Source organism: Anolis sagrei, chromosome 4 (assembly GCF_037176765.1).
Source record: "Anolis sagrei isolate rAnoSag1 chromosome 4, rAnoSag1.mat, whole genome shotgun sequence".
Classification (NCBI taxonomy): domain Eukaryota; kingdom Metazoa; phylum Chordata; class Lepidosauria; order Squamata; family Dactyloidae; genus Anolis; species Anolis sagrei.
In genome coordinates this window covers 122,784,827-122,798,631 of record NC_090024.1, presented here as the reverse complement: position 1 = coordinate 122,798,631, position 13,805 = coordinate 122,784,827, and the positions used below count along the sequence as shown (strand labels likewise).

The window sequence follows — 13,805 nt, the reverse complement described above, 5'->3', positions numbered from 1 at the left end:
AAAACCACTGGACAAATTGACACCAAATTTGGACACAATACACCTATCAGGTCAACAAGTTACCATCACTCATAAAAACACAGCATAATTTATTTATTTACTTTATTAATATACCGCTTTTCTCAGCCCTCAGGTGACTCAAAGTGGTGAACAACATCGATACAAAGCATCACGAGACAAGTATAGGGCAATTAAAAACAATTGTAACATAAATCATTAACATCAGAATAACAATCATTAGCGCCTCAACAGTAAAATCAGAATCCAGTCTCATCATCCATTATTCCATCCCTATGTTCAATTACACTGTTTAATCAAATGCTTGTTCAAACAGCCAGGTTTTCACTTTCCTCCAAAATGCCAGCAGGGAGGGGGCTGATCTGATATCTGCAGGCAGGGCGTTCCACAGCCGAGGGCCCACCACTGAGAAGGCCCTGTCTCTCATCCCCGCCAAGTGCGCCTGTGATGCAGGCGGGACAGAGAGCATGGCCTCCCCTGATGATCTTAGTGTCCTAGTCAGTTCATAGGAGGAGATGCGTTCGGAGAGGTAAGTAGGGCCAAAACCGTTTAGGACCTTTTAGGCTAATGCCAGCACTTTGAATTGTGCCTGGTAGCAAACTGGCAGCCAGTGGAGCTGGCGCAACAGAGGAGTTGTATGCTCCCTGAGTGCCGCTCCTGTTAGCAACCTGGCTGCTGAACGCTGAACCATTTGAAGCTTCCGAGCAGTCTTCAAAGGAAACTTTAAAAGCCAAAAAACAAAAAATACATTACAACACATGTGCAAAACCACATATATACACATATATACCCACATATATAAATATATACACACACAAGACACATATACACAGACTGGGCCACAGCAATGCATGGCAGGGGATGGCTAGTGTGTGTGTGTGTATGACAGCAAGTACAATCGAATAAACTGAAAAATGGAAAATGGGTAAGAAGACATAAGGCTACTTGGACAGCTTTTAATCAAAACTGGACAATGCTAACAGATGATAAGCTGCCAACACTACAGTTTTACTGGCAATGTTATACGCATCAGAAACATGGGCAACAACAAAGTTAGAGGAGGAAAAACTGGCGGTGACTCAGAGAGCAATGGAAAGAAGGATGTGTGGCATGACAATAAGAGATAAAGTCAGCAATAAAGAGCTGCATCAAAGAACTGGAGTACGTGACGTGGTCAATGAAATCTGTGAGGCAAAAAGAAGATGGGCAGGACATATAGCACAAACAAAAGACAACCAATGGACATGCTGACTAGCAAATTGGATACCAAGAGACCTGTGGGCAGACCTCTTACTCGATGGGATGAACCAAAAATGGAAAAGAAAAGCACACAATCGTATATTTTGGCAAATGGTAGATTTGCGCGAAGTCCAAAGAAGTGGATCAATGACAAATTGGATAAAATAGAATTATCACATGCTTCTAGCTTTTCAGAAATTCATGGCCCAGGATGTAGCCTCATTGGCCAAATTTACTTGTAGACCAAAGGTTCCCTGCTTGGATTTCAAACAGTAATATTTCCGTATCCAGAAATCCCATGACCCTAAAATCGTATCCTTTGTATGCAAAGTATGTTTTTCCCACTCAATTCTGCCCTCTTTGCCGGATTCAGATGTAGAATCGTGAAAGGTAGGTTAGGCCAGGATCTGTAGGCATGCTAAAAATGAACTGAAATTAAATTTGGAAGATCTTGAATTTGATATGAACTCCTTTGGATCATCTTTTTGGCTATGACTATTTCTTTTGTCCAGATTTTGAGGATCTAACAGAATGCAGTGCAGTTGTTCATCAACTCCAGCAGCCAGCACCTTGCTTTTGGACCAAAGTTAGATGGACCAAACAGTAAATGTGGCTCTTAATGAGACATGCTGCATTATCACGGGGTGTCTGCGCCCAACAACACTGGAGAAATTACACTGTTTAGCCGGTATTGCACCACCTGACATCCACAGGGAAGTAGCAGCCAATAGTGAAAGGACCAAGGCAGCTCATCCCCTGTTTGGGTATCAGCCAGCACGTCAATGACTTAAATCAAAAAATAGTTTTCTAAGATGGTCAGAGACACTCGCTGGAACACCCCAGCAAGCGAGAATCCAAAAGTGGCAGGCTAAAACCCAGAACCTCAATCAATGGCTGATACCAAATGAGAGACTCCCTCTTGGGCACACAGAAAATTGGGCAATTTGGAAGGTGCTGAACAGACTGCGCTCTGGCACCACGAGATGCAGAGCCAACCTTAAGAAATAGGGCTACCAAGTGGAATCCACAACATGCGAGTGTGGAGAAGAGCAAACTACAGGCCACCTGCTGCAATGCAACCTGAGCCCTGCCACGTGCACAGTGGAGGACCTTCTTACAGCAACACCAGAGGCACTCCAAGTGGCCAGCTACTGGTCAAAGGACATTTAATCAACTACCAAGCTTGCAAACTTTGTGTTTTGTTTGTTTGTTAAAAAATGTAATACAACTATTTGGTTTGCTCCTGACACAATAAATAAATCTTTTTGGCTGAACAGTGGGAGAAGAATGTCAGTGGGATATATGCCATTGATAATACTATGTAACATAGGTTTGTTCTTGGGATATAAATGTGATTTCTTAATTGGCTCTATAATTAAAACATGGGAAAAGTTCATCAAACAGCAAAAACGTCATTTTTGCGGGACACCCTGCAGCATATTTCATTATAGTTTTTTAATTAGTATCTCATAGAATCTCAACCAATTCAATATGGTGTGTAGCAGCAACAAAAAAAAAAATCTGGAGTATAGCATCTACTTTCAAAGTAAGTACTGCACAATTAAACAGGGAATAACATTTTCAAACTAGGAACAGATTTTTTTAATGTTACATAGTGTAATGATACTAGTAGCTTTCCTTGAAATCTTTTCTGCCAGAACATTGTCACATATATAGCATGGACTCTATCAAATTAATCTTGCTAGTAGCACACTTTTGTTGTCAGTGCCATTTTGAATTGTCATTTATTTCGTATTTTCTTTGTAGACAAGTTCCTTGGAAACCAACAGCTGAGTTATGGACAGACACTGTCTTTTGATTATCGCGTGAACCGACCTGGACATCACCCTTCTCACCATGATGTTGTCTTGGAAGGAGCTGGTTTTAAAATCAGCACTCCTCTTGCACCCCATGGAAGGGTGTTGTCTTGTAGAGCCAGCAAGACATACACATTCAGGTAAATTGCTTAGGATGCCAGGGAACATTAGTCTGTATAACACAGTGCCACTTCCTTGACGATGGGAGGAATGTAATTGAATCAGTTGTCATGGGTAGGTACGCACATTGATGGCTGACCCTTGACAATTCCTGTACTAAGTGGTATACTAGGCATGGTTAGGGTCAGTCGGAATCGTCGTAATTTGGAATAAATTCGGAAATAATTGCTTTTTGGAATGATTTTGATGTTTTTAAGGAAATGGGAAGTCTCTTTGCCCTTCCGAAGCTTTTTCCACCATTTCTGTCACAAAGCAGTGTGAGTCGGAAATGATTCAGGTTTTCCCCACTTCTGGTCCCTGGCCTTGGCTCAAGCCAGAGAAGCCGTTTTAAACCAGAGTGAATGAATTTCCTCCCTTTCCTCTCCCCCTTACTTCTGTCTCAAGCCAGAGAAGCCATTTTAAACCAGAGTGAATTAATTTCCTCCATTTCCTCTCCCCCCCACTTCTGTCTCAAGCCTGGGAAGCCGTTTTAAACCAGAGTGGATGAATTTCCTCCCTTTCCTCTCCCCCTTGCTTCTGTCTCAAGCCAGAGAAGCCATTTTAAACCAGAGTGGATTAATTTCCTCCATTTCCTCCCCCCCCACTTCTGTCTCAAGCCAGGGAATCCATTTTAAACCAGAGTGGATGAATTTCCTCCCTTTCCTTTCCCTCCACTTCTGTCTCAAACCCGGGAAGCCATTTTAAACCAGAGTGGATAAATTTCCTCCCTTTCCTTTCCTCCCACTTCTGTCTCATGTCTGGAAAGCTGTTTTAAACCAGAGTGGATGAATTTCCTCCCTTTGCTCCCTCCCCCTCCCTCCCGCTACTGGAGTAAAACAACTACTTTCAAAGTAAAGACCACCCAATGAAACAGGAAATAACGCTTTCAAACCATTAAGGAAGGATTCGGAAGTTTCGAAAAGTTTTGAACTTTTTTTTCTGTGAACATCGGAATTGTCTTTAGAATCGAACCACCAGCAATACTAGATTTGAACCATTTTTTAAAAATGGTATACATATGGATAAACCATATGTATGACAGCTTTTGTTTTGTAAGCATGTAGCATTTGGGTAGTTTTTCACAAGCCCTTAAATATATCTATCTTCACTCAAAGACTGCTATTGATTTTCCTTTATAGTAATTGTAGCCTGTTAATTGCATATGCGCCCATTCAAGGTCCTATATGCAGCTCACCACAATCTTTTGCATTGAATAATGGATTCTTGGCACACAATCCGCAGAAAAATTGCTGTCGAAAATGTGGTTAATGTGGAAATCAGTGACTTTGACCATTGCTTAGCAAAGAAGAGTCAATTGACTTAAGAAGAAAAGTTCTCAGCCTTTTTGAAGTGTCTTTCCTCAGGGAAGGCAAACAAAAAGTGATTTGATCTATTGCCTTGCTCCACATTCTTTTTGGCCTCTGCTACCCAACCGATGTCAACATTAATTTAACTTCCTGAAGGACTGTTGAGATGAGGGGAAAGGTAAAGTGCATAGGAGCAATACAGCCATTTGGCTCCAATGGGATTACGCTCCCCCTGAAGGCTCAGGTCCGTAGCTTGGGGGTCCTCCTGGACTCAACGCTGTCACTTGATGCTCAGGTGTCAGCGGTGGCCGGGAGGGCATTTGCATAACTCAAACTTGTGCGCCAGCTGCGACCATACCTCATGAAGTCTGACTTGGCCAGGGTGGTCCACGCCTTGGTTACATCCAAACTGGACTATTGCAACGCACTCTACATGGGGCTGCCCTTGAAAACAGCCCAAAAGTTTCATCTGGTACAACGGGCGGCAGCCAGGCTCCTTACTGGAGTAAACTATAGGGAGCATACAACACCCCTATTAAAACAGCTTCATTGGCTGCTGATAAGTCACTGAGCCAAATTCAAGGTGCAGGTCATGACCTATAAAGCCCTAAACGGTTCGGGCCCCACCTATCTCCACGATTGCATCTCCTTCTATGAACTGGCACAAGATCTTCCGGGGAGGCCCTCCTCTCAGTCCCACCTCCATCACAAGCACGGTTGGTGGGGATGAGAGAGAAGGCCTTCTCGGTGGTGGCCCCCCACCTCTGGAACGCCCTTCCAAGGGAAATAAGACAGGCCCCATCCCTCCCCTCCTTTCGCAAGAGCTTGAAGACCTGGTGGTTTCAACAAGCCTTTGAAAATTACCAGTTCTAACTCAGTCTTACACATTGTCGAATGCGGCCTTATTCTTCCTACCAGTTACCCAGATTCTTTCCTCTAATCGGCCTCGGAATGAACAGCCACAGACCCGTACTTAATATTATTGTTGCCTGCCATAGCATTGCACTTAATTCCCGGGCCCCCTAGAATTTTTGGGTTTGCACAAATCTTGGCCCAGCCTTTTAAATTTTTTAATTGCCTTGAACAGGCAGGATCACTTTTAATATATGTGTGTTATGGTGACAATTTTTATGCTTATATTTTGTTTTGTTAATCTTATGGTTATCTTGTTTTTTACTTTGTGTGTTTTGTGATGTTACCTGGGAACCCCTCTGAGTCCCCTCGGGGAGATAGAGTGGTATATAAATAAAGATTATTATTATTATTATTATTATTATTATTATTATTATTATTTTGTCCATTGGCCACCACCTCCTTTCTCTAGGTGGAATTGGACCATCATATGATATTATTATTATTATTATTATTATTATTATTACTATTATGACTACCCTTGTCATTGGATCACCGAAGAATGGTATCTTTTGTTTATGTCTTTGTGCTCTAACACACTTGAAGGGTAGCCTTTTCTTCCTAGAAATTTTACCCTTTTACCATTGTTAGTAGTAAAACATCTATAGATAGCTGTTTTTCATTTTTTTAAAAAAAAATCATTCGTAGGTATCCATGCAAAGGGAAATGTTGTACTTAAGTATAGCTGCATAGATATTTTTTCACATGACCTCAATTTATTTCTACTTCTCTGATCTCCAGGTTGGATGAGCACCCAAGCAGTAACTGGAATCCTAGGCTGAGTAAAACAGAATATCACCAGTTAATTGGGAACTTGACAACTCTTCGAATCAGAGCTACTTTTGGAGACAGTGAGTTTGGAATTAGGATGGTAGAACATGGTTTAAAAATTGATTGTGTTATTTATTAGGGCTGGGCAACCACGGAAAAATTTGTTTCTAAACTCGATTCGTTTTTTGGGGTTTTTTTCGTTTCGATATTTAAAAGAATTCCGAAATTTTTCTTTAAAAAAGTTCGATATTTACGAAATTTCGTAAAATTACGAAGCAATACGAAACGAATACGAATTGATTCGTTAATGGCGGACGCGACCACGCAATACGCTAAAAAACCTCCAAATGGGACAGGGGGAACTTCTGAAGCTTCCCTCTCCCTCTGTTGTTGACTGTTGGTATGATATTTATAATTTTTTTTCACTGATTAAACAAACAACAGCTATAAAACTTGCCCCAGACATGCGGGAATAATAACGAAATGATTTCGAAACGATTTCGAAACGAATACGAAACAAATACGAAGCAATTACGAAACGAATTGAAAAATTCGTTTCGTTTTTTAGATGCTCCTGAATGGTTTGTTATCGCTTCGTAACCAAAAAAATAACAAATTTTTAACGAATTATGAAATTACGAAACGAAACCGCCCAGCCCTATTATTTATTTTATTTATCGTGTCAGAAGCAAATTGACAATACAGTTATAACATATAGAAAAACCACAAACAAAGTCAAAAATTTGGCATTATGCTGAATTTTCTTTGACCAGAAGCTGGCCACTTGGAGTGCCTCTGTTGTCGCTCTAAGAAGGTCCTTCGTTGTGCATGTGGCAGGGCTCAGACTGCATTGTAACAGGTGGTCTGTGGTTTGGTCTTCTCCACTTTCGCATGTCATGAACTCCACTTTGTGGCCACATTTCTTAAGGTTGGCTCTGCATCTTGTGGTGCCAAAGCGCAGTCTGTTCAGCGCCTTCCAAGTTGCCCAGTTTTCTGTGTGCCCAGGAGAGAGTTTCTCATTTAGTATCAGCCACTGATTGAGGTTCTGGGTTTTAACCTGCCATTTCTAGACTCTTGCTTGCTGATTGTATGCAATTTTTTTTTAAAAAAAGTATTAACTTCAATTATTTTAATCTCAGAAGGGTTCTTACAAGTTCTTAACAGTGCTATCAAACAATATAAATACTCACTGAAAAAGTAGATATTCAGTGTCCGCTTTTGGATTCTTGTTCCAGAAATGTTTATCCTTAAGGAGCATTTTATATACTGACTTGCTTTCTGAGGAACCTTTGTGTGTCTGCCAGAGAAATCTCCGTATGGCCCAGAAGATTTTGGTACAATTTTTAAATAACAAACAAAGGTCACGTGGAGAATTCTTGTCCAACTTATCATGGTCTAAAGAAATTGAGACTATATTTTAGGATATATAGTTCACCCAGACATGCCCGTGGTTTCATATTGGAATAGTGACTATGGGGACATTGGTAATAGGGAATGAATATTTGAGGGGAGGTTTTGTTGTATTGGCCTCTACATTGAGGAATCCCTGACTGCAATTCAGTATCCTGAGATGGTTTGTAAGCAACTTTTAATCTGAATATAAGTTATTTTAATGTTTGTATATAGAATCATAGAATCATAGAGTTGGAAGCGACCTCATGGGCCATCCAGTCCAACCCCCTGCCAAGACGCAGGAATATTGCATTCAAAGCACCCCCGACAGATGGTCATCCAGCCTCTGTTTAAAAGCTTATATTTATGGTTTTTGGTCCCGGCATTGAATGTTTGCCGTATATGTGTTGTGCTCCGCCCTGAGTCCCCTGTGGGGTGAGAAGGGCAGAAAACAAATGTTTTAGATAAATAAAAAAATCTTCCCAGATTAATGTAAATATCTGCATGTGGAGTTACATTGCACCAATACTATGCAACAGTGCACACAGCAAAAGTCTGCTGTGGCGTCATCTTTTTTTGTTTAAAATTATAATCATAACAATTACTTTATTTTTATACCCCACCTCCATCTCCCCGAAGGGACTTGGGGCAGCTTACAAAGGTTAAAATGAGCATCAAAAAACAAGCAATATCAAACATCAATAAACATAAAATCAGGCAACACTGTAAAAATGATTTATTTATTTGTCGTGTCAGATCAACCAGTCAATTATATTACATTTCTAACAGAACAAAGCAAACAAACAAACAAACAGATAAAATACAGCATTTGTGAGTTTGGTAGTTGGTTAAATGTCCTTTGACCAATATCTGGCCACTTGGAGTGCTTCTGGTGCGGCTGCAAGAAGGTCCTCCATTGTGCATGTGGTTGCATTGCAGCAGGTGGTCAGTGGTTTGCTCCTCTCCACATTCGCATATCGAGGATTCCACTTTGTAGCCCCATCTCTGAAGGTTGGCTCTGCATCTCGTGATGCCAGAGCGCAGTCTGTTCAGTGCCTTCCAAGTCGCCCAGTCCTCTGTGTTCCCAGAGGGGAGTCTCTCATTTGGTATCAGCCATTGGTTCAGGTTCTGGGTTTGAGCCTGCCACTTTTGGACTCTTGCTTGCTGAGGTGTTCCAGTGAGTGTCTCTGTAGATCTTAGAAAACTATTTCTAGATTTAAGTCGACATGCTGGCTGATACCCAAACAGAGGATGAGCTGGAGATGTCTCTGCCTTGGTCCTTTCACTATTGGCTGCTACTTCCCGGCGGATGTCAGGTGGTGCAATACCGGCTAAGCAGTGTAATTTCTCCACTGGTGTAGGGCGCAGACACCCCGTGATAATGCGGCATGTGTCATTAAGAGCCACATCCAGTGTTTTAGTGTGGTGAGATGTGTTCCACACTGGGCATGCATACTCAGCAGCAGAGTAGCACAGCGCAAGGGCAGATGTCTTCACTGTATCTGGTTGTGATCCCCAGGTTGTGCCAGTCAGCTTTCGTATGATATTGTTTCTAGCACCCACTTTTTGCTTGATGTTCAGGCAGTGCTTCTTGTAGGTAAGAGCACGAACCAAAACGATTAATAGCTATCATGGCTGAGCAAATAAAGTGCTGGGTTCAGTTCATAATGACTAAGTGCAATCAATCCTAAGATGTGAATTTTAGAAAAGTGGCAGAATCATTTAGAAACAGCATGGGACAGGCTGTCAAATGAATTTGTATGAAAGTAACATGAACCAGAGACAAAGAGACAAAGTTGAAGTACTTTGGCCACATCATGAGGAGACAGCAAAGCCTAGTGAAGACAATTATGCTGGGGAAAATGGAAGGTAAAAGGAAGAGAGCCTGACCAAGGGCAAGATGGATGGATGGCATCCTTGAAGTGACTGGACTGACCTTGAAGGAGCTGGGGGTGGTGACAGCCGACAGGGAGCTCTGGCGTGGGCTGGTCCATGAGGTCACGAAGAGTCGGAGACGACTGAACGAACATGAACCAGAAATGAGCTGATCTGTCATTGCTAGGCCTGCTGCTCAAACAACTGTTCCTGTTATAAATTTTGCAGTTGGGATTAATGGTACTAATCATGTTAATTTCTCAAGCATTCACTGCAATGTGCATTCTATGTGTCTATTTTTCAGCCACAGGCTACCTCAGTAACGTCAATTTGGTTTCGGCACGGCCAGGACCTGGTACACCAGCACCCTGGGTGGAACAATGTGTGTGCCCGACTGGATATCAAGGGCAATTCTGTGAGAAATGTGCTCCAGGATACAAGAGAGAGGAGTTTGCTAGACGTGAAGCTCTCGGCAACTGTGTGCTGTGCAGTTGCCAGGGAGGAGGACTCTGCGACCCAGACACAGGTATGGAAATTCACAGGGAACCTATTGTTCTGGTTATTCGGGTGTTTTTAATAGTGCGGGCAACTCACTAAGAAAGTCAGTGAATCTTCAAACTGTTACTAGATTGTCTAACCAGTAGGCCTGGGCGGTTTCGTTCGTTAATTTTGTAATTCGTTAAATATTCGTTAATTTTAGCAATTACAAAACGATTACAAAACTTATTTTTAAACCCGGAAGTGTTTTTAAATATCGAAACGGCATGCGCCAAAAATTTTTGTATTTCCGTCCATTTCGGAAATACGTAAGATGGCTTGGCTAGATGCTTGCTGGGAGCTCTCCTCTCTCTCCTCTCCTTAGCCAGTCAGAGGCAGAGCTGAAAGAGGAGGAGGAGGAGGAGGAGAGGGCGGGGAAGGCGCCGGCTGAGCAAGCGAGCGAGAGGGCGAGCGACCCTCAGCGGGAAGGCGGCCCGTCCCTCCTTCCTCACCTTTGCGGTGGGTGTGCTTCGTTCTCCCAATTCCTTAGCGGAGGGCTGTGCTTCGTTCTCCCAATTCCTTAGCGGAGGGCTGGGCTAGATGGCCTTTTGGGAGCCCTTCTCCCAATTTCGCATTGCTTCGGAGGAGCCGGACCCGACTCGGTGGCAGCGCTTGAGGGCCCGCCAGAGTGAGTGCCTGCCTTCCCTCCTTAATAATAATTTCTCCTCCCTATTCTACTAAATTAATAATTAAATTAAAAAATATTGGAAAAATATTGAAAAAATATTGGAAAAAAAGGGCGCCATCTTTACAAAATGTTTTGTAAATATTAACGAAATTTCGTAAATACCGAACTTTTTAAAGGGAAAATTTTGTAATTATTTTAAATATCGAAACAAAAAAACCCCCCAAATACAAATCGATTTTAGAAACAAATTTTTGCGTTGTTACCCAGGCCTACTAACCAGGATTCTATGAGGGATACTTGGGAATGACATCACTTTCCTCCTACTTTATGAACAAAGTAATGCCCATGCAGGCAGATTTTCATTCAATCAGTACATGTTCTCCTTTTTTGAGGAAGAAGGTTTGTTTCAATCAAGCAGACATGTTAAGCTATGTCTATTCCACTTAGGACGGCCACTCCACAGTCCCAAGACCTATTCCTTATTATCTTTTTTTTTTTTTTTTACAGTAAAAGAGCTCTCCTGCCCTCTATGGGACACAGAAAATAATGTTGTCAAGTGTTAGCTCCCAATATCTGTTTTCGCCATTAGAAGCATTCAATCAAAGTTATTTTATTTATTTAGAACTTTTGTATACCGGTCTTCTCACCTCCGTGGAGGGACTTAGGCCAGTTTCCAATAATAATATCTCAAGCAATCATTTAAAAACATCACATTCCGTAATACACTAACACATTAAAATACCAAAAATACAATCATGGCCAAGTCGTCACAATAAAATCGTTCATCACCATCCATCCATATAGCCACGGGTTATTGACTCACTCGTGAAATGCCAGTTTCCAGAGCCAGGTTTCACCTGTTTTCTAAAAGTCAGGAGAGAAAGGGCAGTTGTAATCTCCAGTGGGAGGGAGTTCCAACCACCGAGAAGGCCCTGTCCCTCGTCCCCACCCGACGCGCTTGCGAGGCTGGTGGGACCTAGAGCAGGGCCCCTCCAGATGATCTTAACAATCTTGATGGTTCATAGGGGAGAATCCGTTTGGACAGGTAAACTGGGCCGGAGTCGTTTAGGGATTTATAGGTTAACACCAGCACTTTGAATTGTGCTCGGAAGCTAATTGGCAGCAAGGGGAGCTGGCACAACAGAGGAGTAGTATGCTACCTGTACCCCGCTCCTGTTAGTAATCTGGCTGCCACTCATTGGACTAGTTGGAGCTTCCGGGCAATCTTCAGAGGCAACCCCACGTAGAGAGCATTGCAGTAATCTAAACGGGATGTAACCAGAGCGTGGACCACCGTGGCCAAGTCAGACTTCCCAAGGTATGGGAACTTCAGTCCTCTGGGTGTTTTGGAAATCCCAGCCAGTTTACAGGCTGTTAGGAATTATGGGAATTGAAGTCCTAAACACCTGGAGGGCTGAAGTTAGCCCATGCTTGCATTAGAAGCATATACCAGTCACCTACTACATTTAATAATAATAATAATTATAACAACAACTTTATTTTTAGGCCCTGCCTCCATCTCCCCGAAAGGACTCGGGTAGCTTACAGGGAGCCAAGCCCAACAGAACAGTTAAAACATAACAGAGAAGAATATGTCTATAGATATATATTGTTCGGAGAAACACCTCTAAAGATTATCTTTCTGATTTTTTTTTTCTTTTTCATACACGTCAAAAAGTGTCCAGTCTGTCCTTCTTATTGGGCTTCCCGAATTCGACTTCAAAAAAAAAGTTAATTTGTCCATGTCTCTGATTTCTCTTAATTACGTATCTAATCTTCCTTATATGGAGTTTTATTTAATTTCCAAAACTTCGCACAGGAAATTCTTGCCGCCGTAGAGATATATGTGAATAGAATATCTTTATTATGATCCAAATTTAAGTCAGAGTCTGTAAGACCTAGAAGATAATATTCTGGTTTTCTTCCAAATGTAATTCCGAGTAGATTTTGGGACTCCTCGTGTATCACTTTCCAATATTTTTGGGCTTCTTTACAAGTCCACCGCACGTGGAAGAAACTGCCCTCCTGGTCCTGGCATTTCCAACAAGTTTTACTTGCATTTTTATACATGAGTCCTAATTTCTTTGGGGTAGTATACCATCTATGAAACATCTTTAGAAAGTTTTCTTTTAAGTCCATAGCATAAGTATTTTTATGGATTTTTATTTTTAACCATGGGAGAAGCCTGTTTTGTGTTTTGTTTAGAAGCTGGCGATCTTTGGGTTCTAATAACAACTACACAAAGAACGTATTGTCGAAGGCTTTCGTGGCCAGAATCACTGGGTTGTTGTAGGTTTTTTCGGGCTGTATGGCCATGGTCTAGAGCAGTGGTTCTCAACCTTCCTAATGCCGTGACCCCTTAGTACAGGTTCTCACATTGTGGTGACCCCCAGCCATAGCGTTATTTTCAATTTTGCTGCTGTTATGAATCATAATATAAATATCTGATATGCAGGATGTATTTTCAGTCACTAGACCAAATTTGGCACAAATACCTGATACGCCCAAATTTGAATACTGGTGGGGTTGGAGGGGATTGATTTTGTAATTTGGGAATGTTGGAGTTGCTGGGATTTATAGTTCACCTACAATCAAAGAGCCTTTTGAACTCCACCAATGATGGAATTGAATCAAACTTGGCACACAGAATTCCCGTGGCCAAGAGAAATACTGGGAGAGTCTGGTGGACACTGACCTTGAGTTTTGGGAGTTGTAGTTCATCTACATCCATAGAACACCTTGGACTCAAACATTGATGGTTCTGGATCAAACTTGGCACAGATAGTCAATATGCCCAAATGTGAACACTGGTAGAGTTTGGAGAAAATAGACCTTGCCATTTGGGAGTTGTAGTTGCTGGGATTCATAGTTCACCCACAATTTTATTTTTATTTATTTTGTCGTATCAGATCAACCGGTCAATTATATTACATTTCTAACAGAACAAAGCAAACAAACAGATAAAATACAACATTTGTGAGTTTGGTAGTTGATTAAATGTCCTTTGACCAGTATCTGGCCCCTTGGAGTGCCTCTGGTGTTGCCGCAAGAAGGTCCTCCCTTGTGCATGTGGCAGGGCTCAGGGTGCATTGCAGCAGGGGGTGAGTGGTTTGCTCTTCTCCCCACTCACATGTCGAGGATTCCACTTTG

At 42.0% G+C, this 13,805-nt stretch overlaps 1 protein-coding gene across 1 annotated transcript in view; it reads left to right on the top strand.

The window, feature by feature from the left end:
• The window catches only part of LAMC2 (laminin subunit gamma 2), a 77,759-nt gene that overhangs the window by 36,853 nt on the left and 27,101 nt on the right, over positions 1-13,805 (top strand). Inside the window, exons 7-9 of the mRNA XM_060774488.2 lie at positions 3,025-3,214; positions 6,194-6,303; positions 9,795-10,016. Of these exons, the coding sequence (XP_060630471.2) occupies positions 3,025-3,214; positions 6,194-6,303; positions 9,795-10,016 (522 nt within the window). The remainder of the gene's footprint in view (positions 1-3,024; positions 3,215-6,193; positions 6,304-9,794; positions 10,017-13,805) is intronic.